Here is a 12500-nt window from a genome sequence, read left to right on the forward strand (position 1 = left end):
CTAGATATCCGATGTAATCCTGAGGAGACATTCAAGGATCTCTTAAACCACATTCAGTCAAGAACTAACATCGAGAAGATAGATGGAGCTACATTCTTAATGAAGGGTGGGATCAAAATGAAGGGTAGGATCTTTGATCCCACGCAAGATCTGGGTTCTTTGCAAGGTAAGATTTCATCTCAGAACTTAAAATAAACTGTGGAAAAGTCGGAAGGTTACCAACTCTATTCTGTCAAATTTTCCATTTTCACCATCATATTGAAGACAAAAGGTAGATGTCAGGGACCTTTAGTTAGTATTATGTTAAAGAATTAATTTCCTCTGTGAAATTCTCATGCATCTAAAATAAACAATACAAACTTATTTACTTGGACACTGATCAATCTCAATTCAATCTCAATCTCAAGCCACTGAAGGGCCGAATCATCTGAAATCTTTTTTGCGAACTTTCGATATTGATTTGGGGAGTTTGTGAACGTGTAAAGTAAAGAAATTCCAATGGTTTGGCCCTGCCCAAATAACGTTCATTTATTTCTAGATAATACTTTTGCCACTGATTGACACAGTTGTAAAATTTACTAATTCCGTTTTAATGCTTTGTGAAAAAGTCAAGGCAATCTTCACTTCTTCAAAAATGATAACTTTGAACCTTTGGCACATTTTCAAACATAGTGTTTGTATTAAAAAGGAAGTCAACTTTAGAATTGCTTATTTTCTAATGCCCGGGCATCTTCGATGATTTTATTTGTGCTCCATTGTTATTATCAAAAATATGTTTGTGCTAAAATTGAAGTTATGATTTCGAAAGACTGGTGAAATCGAAAGTTTACTTATTTGACATACAGAGACAGAAATTACTGTAAGAAAGTTTTGTGAGGGGTGTGTATACGTCCCATTCTATCAGTTATGAATTGTTAACATATGTATGTATCAACACACAGTCAACATATTGATGACAGAAATGTCTGGTTTTCTTGCTTCTTTGATTAGACTATGGCATAGAACATCGATCCTCTCTCGCATTTAGGATGACAGAACCACAAACAGACGAAGAATACAAGAGGTAAATACATGTATGATAGCTGTTATGGAATGGATAAAAAAAAATGACATCTGCATTTATGTCCAGAATTAAATGCACGTCTCCCTTTAAGTCTAATCCTTTGCTACTTATTTCCAACAATAAGGTAACGGTAAGGGTTAAGTAGCATTATTTTCAGCTTAGGGTAAATGCAGGTGTTTATCCTTACTCGAGGAGCAGCATTGGGGCAACTTGGTGATGCTTAATAAAATTGGCCTGCATCTAATTAGGTGCATTTCTAGACATATCAGAAAATTTATCAGCCCTATTAATTAACAATTTTTCACGTATTTTCACTAGCATAATTTTAAATTGTATATAAGCCTTTGTTAATATTTTTTGTACATAGTTATGCAATCTATCAATCTCACTGAAGTGGAGTTTAATACAATGATGTGAGTAATACAAGGGATGGTTACCTTTTTGGCAAACGTTGCATATGCGTTGGCCGTGTAGCACTTATATTTCAACAGACTTAACTATTTGAAAGTAATGTGAGGTAGTTTTCCACCCATATAAACCATTTGAGCGTTAGCCCTATCAATGGAAATGGGCCCACACACGGACGAAGAAAAACTCTGACCAGGGTGGGAATTGAACATAGGACCTCCGGGTTACATCACGGCTGCTCTACCGACTGAGCTACCCAGAGGTCGTGTGTTCAATTCCCACCTTGGTCAGAGTTTTTCTCTGTCCGTTTGTGGGCCCATTCCATTTGCAAAAGCGTAACCTTTCCTAGTATTTGTTCATATTCATTGCGGTGACATTGACATCTTAAATTCCCACGACCTGCTACCGTCTGACCTTGTAGCTCAGTCGGTAGAACAGCGGTGATCTAGCCTGGAGGTCATGGGTTTTTCTCTGTCCATGTGTGGGCCCATTTCTATTAGTAGGGCTAACGTTCACATGGTCGATATGGGTGGAAAACTACAAGCAGTTGCAAAAACGTTGAGACACTGAATCGAAAATTCACCTCTTCTTCCTAAAATGCCAATTCCATTTCATAAGAAAAGTCCCAACGACCCTCCCTCCCTTTTTCAATGTTGATGCTCTTTAGTGTGAATGCCAAGTGCAGATGGAAAAAACTTTGCTTGTGGCTTTTCACATTACTTTCTAATAGTTATGTTTGATGTGAGTAATAGTTTTAGTACATATCACACACGCTGAATGACTAACCGACGAACAAAACTACTGTCAGAAAGTGTATAGTGACAAATCTTTCTTATTGTGTTATGTTTGCGTGATTTAAGTGATTTTGTTGATTGATATACCTGTAAAGTGTAAGCGAGAATTTGAAGTGATCGAACTTTGGAACTTTTAACAATAGAAAAGACACATAATATCGGACGTCGAGAGGAAAAAGTGTGTCATCCAAATTAGATATGGTGTTGTGTTCAAGGGAGAAGTGAGAGTGTGAGATATACATCAAGAATAAAAACAGATGTTATTGTGAGAGTGTTGGCCATCTATTTGGAGGCAATTCCCAACACAAGTACCACCTCTGACGGGACATACTTTGTGAGTTGAGCGCAAACAAGAGCAAAGGTCAGCGTCATTGTGGACAGATGGGATAGAGAACAAGAGAATTAATCTTTGACCTACAGGAACGGATTTCAAAAAGGGGATAATTTACGAAATGGAGCTGCGGTGCAAGGAACTGGAGAGAAAAGTGTAATGTTGAAGTTCACTCTTAACAAATACGATGAAGTGGTCGCTGCGCAAAACACTGAGGCGATATCAAGACACGAGGTGCTGATTACGTTAAAATTAAAGGCATCTGCGAATTCAAGGAATCTGTGGTCTATCAGAAATTTATGAATGGAGAATCTAAAAAAGAAGTAGCTGAATGGAGCCTAGGTTTTCACGGTATTATAAAAGAAGCAGACGAAAGGGCAAGAAAAACGAGCTGCGGAAAAAGTTGAATTTGAAAAACAGGACCAGATCAACAGACAGTGTATGCAGAAGTTTTTGAATGACTAGTCCATACCACCGAGCAAAAGTACAAAACATGCCTTCCTTGGAAAGGGAACTACCCACCTTTGCCAAGCAATTAAGTTAAAAGTCTAAGAAGGCTCCCAAACCTCGAAACCAAGCTATGACGCATGAATGTGAGAGAAAGGTATGTGGACATCATTGAAAAGGCAAAGGCCAAAGGGATAGTGGAAGTTGCCAGTGACACCTCAGGGATGAGAATTCTACATTCTGCACAGACCTGTTGTCTGTAAAAGTACTAAACTCAGGTTCGTGTATGATGCATCTGCCCACGCCAATCCGCAAGCACCTAATTTAAATGTTACAGGAGAAACATGCCTTTTTACAAGTGCTTATTAAGAAAGAAGAAAGAGATGTGCTTCGTTGAGATTCACCTGTGCGCTGTTCGGTCTTGTGTCATCACCTTTTCTTCTTGGGGGAGCCATCAAGTGCCCCCTTAAAGAATGCATCGGCAGGTTTCCCTGTGACATTATGGATGGCTTGACAGCGGCGAATACAAGCAATTTGTGGCAAACAGGGTCAAGAAAATCCAAGCACATCCAGAAATCACTTGGTGCCATGTACCAACAAAGGGAAATCCTGTGGACCTAGGAAGCTGAGGGGTTCCTTTAACGACTATAATTTTTGGTGGTGAGGACCGGTTTGGCTTTGAAACAAAAGTGAGTGGCCTCCAGACCATGTGACAGAAACTACCTCCGAGAGCCAAGTGGAAGCTAAGATGATCAAGGATGTGCTCTGCATGGTGGCCGTATCAAGTGACTGTCTTGATGAGCTACTTGAGAAGTTCAGTCTGAGAAACGTGGTGAGAATCGGTGCATGGATTATGCATTTTACGAAGAATTAACAAGTGAACAAGAATAAGGCAGCATCAGGACCTTTGACCAACGAAGAGATTCAAGACCATCACCTTTTCTGGCCATAGCGTGCCCAAGGGATACAAAGTCAGAAAGAGAGTGACGATAAACAATGGCTGGGAGTTCAATGAAATGACCAAGGGATTCTGGAATGTTGAGGCCGTGTTCAAAGGCATTACTCGATCTTCCTTCCTGATATGCACCCCTACACCAAAAGACTTTTAGAGGAAGCCCATTACCGCACTCTACACTGGGAAGGCAGCTTAACAATGGCAAAGATCAGGGAAGGTTACTGGTTACTGTGGCTAAGATGACTGGCCAAAAAGGTAGTCAGCCTGCAGTGGAGAATCTACCGAGAGACAGAAGCGAAGGAAGGCGTCCATTCCAAGTCGTTGGGGTCGATTTCACCGGGCCAATCAAGTATCAAGTCGGCCCCAAAAAGTAAGGAAAGGTGTATATCATCCTTTGCTTGTAGCCTAACACACGCACTCTACTTGGAGCTAAGGAACACCATGGAAACAAACGAATTACAAAGAAGCCTTAAACGCCTCAAAGCAGGGAAAGGAAGACCCGCTAAGATATACTTGAAGATGTTCGTAGCAGCAGCAGCAAAGTGGCTTAAGCAAGTGCGCCAAGACGAAAGATTTAGATAGATAGATAGATAGATAGTTTATTAAAATATCGAACATAGCAGTCCGTAGACTGAATTGCCTTACAATTACTTAAAATTAAGATTAAATAAATTCTAAAAATATAAATACTAATTGAAATTATAACAATAAACATTTCTATAAAAATGCGATAAACTCTCTATATATAACTATGTACAAACTAGTCTAAAAAAATTATGTACACATACTTGGAATAAAAGTGTTCTTAAAACGATTTGTATGTGTACGGGGCATGGCATAAGCCCTGGACTGTCTTACATTATATCTGTGTTCTCTCTTAGGAGGTAAGACAGGCACAAGTTTGTGATTTGGGCATGACGTAATAGACTCGAAAAGCTTGCTACACAGAGCTACACGTCTAGCGTGCAAGGTTACTAAATCGAACCTGACCAAACATTCTGAATACGACGCATAAGGACAAATGATGGAGAGCACTCTCTTTTGCACTCATTCGATGTCATCACCAAGATACTGTGCAAGTGCATGATGGAAAACTGGCACACAGTACTGCACTCACGGTGCAGTAGAAGTTTACAATGTCGCTCAGTGGAACGTTGGCGCGCTTTAGAAGAACTCTAAGATGTGTTCATTCCATTTTAAATCTGAGCTAATAGTGACTCCCAGGATTTTTACACTGTTTGATACTGATAGTTCCTTGCCATTTATCACAATTGGTGGAAAATTGTGAGTGTTCCTTTTAAAGTCAATGCCCATCTCCTTGCATTTGTCAGCATTCAGTTCCATCCTATTTTCAGTCGATCACGCCTCAACAACGGAAACTGCGCTTTGTACATCACTAGTCAAACCTCGTGGTATCGTTTGGGCGATAGTCGTGTCGTCTACGTACTTTCAAGTGAGCGTGTTCGACGCGAACCCACCGTGGCATATCCAAGCCTTCGATCTTTCTGGCCAACAGATTGTGATCAATAAGATCGAAAGCCTTACGATAGTCAAAAAGTACCACTCGCGAGCGGCAACAGCCGCGCCCATGGCGTCAGTGGCTTGTGACCAGTTATGTACCATGGATATCAAAGCATACAAGGTGGAGGATCTTGGAATACCGCCGTATTGGTTCCGGTCTATAATCTGCAACACCGCTGGACCGACGTATCTGAGTACCACAAAATCTTCCCCAACCGGAGAGATAGCGGGTGTCAAAGAGATAGGACGCAGGTCCTTAATAGCATCTTCCACGGGTTTTTGCTTTGGGAGAGGCACCGCATCCGCAAGCTTCCAAGGGGCAGGAAGCCTTTGTTTTCTAAAGCTCGCGTTCAGTATAGATGTGATAGGCTGTACGAGGATCTCTGCATATTCGCTCAAAAGCCAGTTGCCGATGTCATCAGGTCCAGCTGCCTTACGTGGGTTCAGATTGTTAGAGTGGATAGAACAACAAATTCCGTAATTAAAGGCACATCGGAGTCCTCCACCTCTGTAGGGACAGCCTCTAGGGGTTGGTAATGCTTCGTGGGTTCTAAGAGCAGAGCGTTGATGGCGTTAGCTAGTTCGGCGTCACTTAGGCGATCAAAGCTATCCCCGAGCTGCAAGTTAGAAAGGAGACTTTCAGATGATAAAGCGGGATTCATACCAGCGATTCGTTTAACTGCGCTCCACCACTGCGAGGGCTTGGTATTCTTTAAATTATTCACTTTGCTTGCAAAGTATTTGCTGCGAAGTGATTTGTGCGCGCGGTTGACATCATTTCGGTATCGCCGGTATTGTTCCATGTCTCCATGGTGGAAGGCGTGTTGACGGAGCTTAATGAGGTTCTTGAACCGCTCAGTAACCCACGAGGGATCATTCAGGTGAAGTCTTACGTGTTTAACCGGCATTAAGTGGTCGAGACCAATTTTGATGAAATCCGTAAACAGCGCCAATTTAGCCTCGCAGTTAGATGCTTTGCTAACTGCTGACCAGTCGATAGACGTGAGGAAACGCCCAAGCTCTGACTTGCAACTGGCCCAGGTGTCCCACTTGGAAAACGTTCTTCTACTTGGGCATCCCTTGGAGCACGAGTTGTTGGGTGCACGATGATGACATTGTGATCCGATAGACCAAACGGCGGTAAAATCTGTACGGAGTTTTTTTTGTACAAATCTGGTTGATTGGTTAAGACCAAGTCCAGGATCTGATCACCCCTAGTGGGCTTGTTGACCAATTGCCGCAGTCTGAATTGTGCAGCTAAATGATTCACCTTTAACCGATTGAAATCGCCGCCGAGTAGAATCCCGCAAACCTGGGAATTCTCCCTCAACAGTTGTCAAAGTTGCTGATAGATAGTCTAACAAAGCAGTGTCTCTGGTGCTGTCGTTGAAGAAAGGATGGTATATTGTGGCCGCGACAACACAGGGTATCCCGCGCAGGAGTCTTTTTGGTCTTAACCACGCCCAAAGAGCTTCGAACTCAGGGTCTTGTAAGTGATCAAGAGATCTATATCTAATCGAGTTCACTATATAGAGCCCAATCCCTCCGTGAATATCCGTGGTGCAGTTTCTTGGAATAAACAAGTATCCAGGAATGTGGAGGTGGTTTCCACTGATGGTGTCCATCAGCATTGTTTTGGTATTGAACCCTAAATTTGGTTTGAAGTCCAGGATGGTAGAACGAACTTCGTCAATCTTAGGCGCCAGAGACATTGTGTTTGCAAGCATCAAGCTCAGACCAAACACGCTACGCGATTCAAAAGGACAATCCGTGATGACTGGATACGTATTGTCGTCGGTCCGAGAGTTTCCCGGTAGTAATCGGGAAGTGTTCGTTCCGTTCTCGGGTGACACCGGCGGAACAGGAAGGTGGTTTGTTTTTGGTGTTACCTTGAATATTTAATAAGCTCGGCAAGCGGTTATGCAAATTACTAGATTCGTGGTCTTGTGTAGCATTTTGGTCAGAACCCATCGAATCATCTTCGTTTAGAGTTGGAGAGACGTTGGCACGGAATTGTCTTGCAGTTCCTAGGCTCGATACGCTGTTACCTCGCTTTCTGCGACCGCCACGGCAGCCCGATGTGTAGGTTTGATGTGAGTGATACTGTGCTCAGTGAGGCGGCGCCACAGGAGTGGACTCAATAAAGCCGAGGAAGACGACGATAACTGTTTAAGTACTGATCTTGAGTACGTCGAAGCCATGTTCTTGAGTTTAGACTAGTTTTGGATCTTAAAATATTAATAAAACTCTCTAAAAAATAGAGGAAAATCGCGGAGCGTAAAAAGTCGTGTGCTGCCAGCGAGGCGCAACATACATACATACATCATACATCATTATTTCCTTTCAACGGAGAATATAAAATGGCAACTTAACCTCAGCCGCGCCCCCTGGTGTGGCGGTCAGTTTGAACGTATGGTAGGGCTCGTCAAGAAAGCTCTAAACAAGATGAATGGAAATGGTTACCTGAGTTGGATAGAACTTGAAGAACTGATTTTAGATGTGGAAGTAACTCTAAACAATTGTCCCTTGGCATACTTGGAAGATGACGTCCAAATGCCCACTATAATGCCAAATAACATATAGGTTTGTGTGGAGATGAACCCTCACAGTGAGGATGTTGGCCTATGAAAACGGCCCGAGTACTTGAAGCGTTGCAAAGGTGCCAAATGGAGCAGGTGGGCAAAGTAGTATGTAAGGGCACTACAAGAGCGACACAATTTGAAACGATGGGAAAGAGGGTGCTCTAGCTATTGGAGAAGTGGTCATTCTGAAGAACAAAACAGAGGAAAGTGGCCACTGGGAGTTGTGGAGGAGCTTTACCTCAGGTGTGACATCATCGTCCGAACAGCCGAGTTGCGGGTGAGGAACTGTCATGTTGAGAGAGCACTGAACCATCTGTATCATTTGGAGTTCTCCTGTGATCGGATGCCTGCCAAATCAACAGAGATACTTAACCCAGACGCCTCTGAATTTGGGCCGAGGCATGATGCAGTGGTCGCAACAGGATTACAGATTCAAGATGTCGCTCACGACATGCAGGCTTAGACAGTGAGCACTCTGATTTCAAGACCTTTACATTAAAAAAAAAAAACAACTAAAAAACTGTGGGCTGGTACATTTCTTTTTTTCCAGGTTTTTCATCATTGAGAGCTGTATTGATCAGTTATTTCCTTCCCTGACAGTGTTACATATGTCTTCAAGTGCAGACATATGGGAGAGGGTGTCAGAAAGTGTATTCTGACAAATCTTTCTTATAGCCTTATGATTCCGTGATTCAAGTGATTTTGTTTATTAATATAAAGTGTATGCGAAAATTTGAAGTGATCGAACTTTGGAACTTTCAACAGTAGAAAAGACACATGATATCGGAAGTCGAGAGGAAAAGTGAGTCAATCAAATTAGATACAGTGTTATGTTCAAGGGAGAGGTGAGAGTGTAAGAAATACATCAAGAATAAAAACAGTTGTTATTTTGAGAGTGTTGGCTATCTATTTGAAGACAATTCCCAACACTACTCACTGGAATTATTAGGACTGCATAAAGCCAATTTGGTCTATTTGGTTCTTAAGTTTGGGTTGCTCAGTTTGTGCTTGCTTGCTTGCTTGTCAACTCCCAGTTAACAGGCAGAACGCCTGAAAACGCGAAAAAGCAGTGTTTATTTTTGTAGGGTATATATGACATATCGTTTTATGTTACTTCTCTATATTCTTGTAGCGTGAATTTCGAAAGTTTTGCCTCTTTTTGTCTGTTAGGATGGTGGAAAGATGGTCACTGCAGCGTTCTTTAAAATTTGTTCATACCAACGTATGATTCTGTTGTTGTTGTTTCAGTTATTATAGTCGCTTGGTAAAACACATTCGTTTGTGGACATTTTCCCCCAAGAGGGCATTCGGGTTTTCTTCTGTATTTGCATTTGTGGGGCTTCTGTTTTGGCGTTGCAAATGATCTAGCTATATGTCTGTCAGTGTCATTTACAGTCGCCAACGCACAACAAAAAAAAATTCCATCTTTGATAATCACCCATCACCAGAGCAATCGTAATAAAGTAATTATTGCTTTTGACTTGGGAGAACGCAATTTCTATCTTGGGAATCCTGTGCATAGGGTGAGCTATTTTCGTTCATCTGCTTTTTCAGCGCCATCTTGAATTACATGTATGTTATACGTGCTTTGTTACGTCACATGCACATATGGAGTCCATTCGCATCCACACGCTGATTTTTCACAATGGACATTTAGACAATTTTCACAAATTTAGTGTTTTTACCTTGTTCCCTCAGAAATGATGCAGGGTTATTTTGACCACAACTACCTTCTTAAATCAAACAGCTCGCACTTTATGCTTATGATTCAGAGTCTAGCCAAGGGCAAAGTATTTCAATCCCTTCACACGAGTCATAGTACTCAGCGCTTATTGAAACCAACTCAAGAAGTATGTGCTCTTATCCTTTAAAGCGATTGTCGAACACACTTCAATAATCCGAGATTACCCAGTGACTAGTTGTTCGCCTTAGTTTTGGTGAAAATAGTTGAATGGGTAATAAGTTTACAGCAATGTTTCAAAGAAATACAAACTCAGCCTCTGAAGGAATTATTTCACGCTGAGAAAAAGAAATGCTCTCAAATTCATGCTGAAAAACAAAAGAGTGGCATAAATGTAGCAAAATTGCGCTAACTTGAATTTAAAAAAAAACTTACAATCACCTTGTCATCATACGAAACAGAATTCTCTCAGAAAAGCTACGTATTACGTCAGTCGGCAACCCTATTTTTTATCGTTCACAATAAACGAATCAATGCGTGAGTAAGAGACTGTGTGTGTCTGTGATGGAGTGGGTGTGTGACTGAATTTATGCATGCATGCATGCATGCATAAGTGAGTACACGAGTGAGTTAATTATCTTTTCATGACAGATTTCTGTCATTTGACAGGATTGTCGCAATGTGCTAGTTAACAAGAAGTGAACAATGTTTTATAGAGGATATAGCGAACTATTCCTTCAGTCAAACATAGTTTCACGCTACTTCGGCTTAAAATGAATGCAACTTTAAAAAGTTACAATAGAAGACCCGACGTTTCAACACTCTTGCTTAGTGTCTTCTCCCAGGGTGATCTAAAGCCATTGCAAAAGTCATTTTATACGCTCGCTAATTAGCATCACTTTTTTTATTAATAAATGCTTTGTGGACGGATTTGTGAACTGTAATCTACCTTATTCCTTTCAATGTAGGAAACGTTGGATGGAATTGGAACAGGAAGGTAAGTTCATTTTTTAGAGTATCAGCTTTGTTTGTCACGGTTTTCTAGACAGAGCGTGTGTGGAATCATTAAAATCTTTGCATTCGAAGAGCAGGTGCATGTGTAGTGTTTGCTTTTCATAAACTCCACTGGTGAGAGAGCTGTCCCACATATCAGATAAGTTGCAATATTGAGAAATTTCTCATTTGCAAAACTCTAAACATAACTGGGCTACTGGTTTTTCACTTATAAGGTGCCAGTCGAAGACTGTTGATTATCTACAATAATAAGTTGTGTAAGGGTGAGCTTTTTGTTTTTATCTTATGCAGTTTCGAAAAGAGAAGAAGAGTGTGGATTTGAAGGTAAGCGGTTAAGTATATTAAGGGGTGTGAATTCACGGTGGGGATATGATTGGGTGCCGTATTAAAAAAGCTGACATCTGACTTAAAAGATTTTGAAAAAATGTCTCTTACCTTTAGCTTTCCAGCTTTTCTTTTTATCAACGTTTTGAGGATTTCCATTGTGCTACTGTCACCTTTACAAAGGAAAGGTTTCTTTTGGACAATATTAGCAACATGAAGTACCTCAGCAAGCTCTGCAGGCATTTTTCTATTGTTTATTTAATTGATTGTCAAACTGCACACGGACAAAATAGAAACAAACTGACTCACATTTGAGTTGCATGGCTATCAATTCACTTCACTTAACAGTGGTTTTGTATTTATCTCTTACACTTTAAAAGGCAAAGGATCTCGTGACATACCATATGCGCAAGGTAAGAGCCAACTTAGAATTTATCTCAGCCTTGGGCAATCTCTGATATTCTCATCAACAGGTTTACTCGTGTTTTAGAGCGAAAAAAGAAATGCAACTTTGCTTTCCTTGAAAGGGAAGGATAACTGTCAAAAAGACTAAGTCAGATGAAGCCAAAAGCACATCTATGTAATCTCTGAGCATGCGCTAGTTATCATGCCACCAAAAATTGCATGGTATTGACGTTTGCTCTTTAATCACTATGGTTACCTGATACTAAATAAATTTGACGCCATTTAATATGGTGGCACCTACCACTTAGCTGTCGGAGATTTGTGGGTTCCATGCCATTGGTACACTGATTAATGGCTGCCACGAGACTATAGCTCAGTGATAGAGCATCTTAACTAGTGCATTGGCAAATATGCTTCCTTTTGTCCATTTAGATCCTTGCAGTATGGTGTCTCCTATTGCTTAGTGGTAGAGCATCCTAACTAAGCTTGTAGGTACAATACAATAATACAATACATACTTCATTGACCGCTCCCCATAGGGGCTTTTTAGGGCCAATGAAACACAAGCAACGAAACGACAGAACACAACAACAGCAACTGTTAAGAATCCCAACTGGCCTGAGGCAAACCAGTTGGCTATATACAAGTGCAGCTGGGAAGTTGAACCTGGGACTACCAGGAACAAATTCAACGAGTAATTAGAACGGATCTTGATCCCGGAATATCCGGATCTCAAGGCAAGCATCCTAACCACTGGTCCACCCTGCCCAAGTTCGATTCCTGCAAAGGAGTCAACATCGAAAAATAAAGCTCTTGATTACAAACGAAATTACTGTAATAGAATACAAAGAGAAAAGAACTAGCGTAAAGACTCGTGTATAAGCCGCACTCCCAACTTTCAAGCGTGATTTTGGAAAAAATAAGAACTACAAAAAAGCACGCTTGTAAAAAAAGTTGGTCGTTTGTTCGGAGATG

General features: G+C 41.1%; 1 protein-coding gene across 5 annotated transcripts in view; it reads left to right on the forward strand.

Annotated features, from left to right (window-relative positions):
• Positions 1 to 12500, forward strand: part of LOC137997547 (uncharacterized) — an 82685-nt gene that overhangs the window by 46015 nt on the left and 24170 nt on the right. For all 5 annotated transcript variants that reach the window (XM_068843608.1, XM_068843615.1, XM_068843624.1 and 2 more), the window contains exons 11-15: positions 1 to 166; positions 991 to 1063; positions 10751 to 10779; positions 11088 to 11120; positions 11501 to 11533. The exon at positions 1 to 166 is cut by the window's left edge and continues 571 nt beyond it. In XM_068843608.1, the coding sequence (XP_068699709.1) occupies positions 1 to 166; positions 991 to 1063; positions 10751 to 10779; positions 11088 to 11120; positions 11501 to 11533 (334 nt within the window). The remainder of the gene's footprint in view (positions 167 to 990; positions 1064 to 10750; positions 10780 to 11087; positions 11121 to 11500; positions 11534 to 12500) is intronic.

Source organism: Montipora foliosa, chromosome 1 (assembly GCF_036669935.1).
Source record: "Montipora foliosa isolate CH-2021 chromosome 1, ASM3666993v2, whole genome shotgun sequence".
NCBI classification, from domain to species: Eukaryota; Metazoa; Cnidaria; class Anthozoa; order Scleractinia; family Acroporidae; genus Montipora; species Montipora foliosa.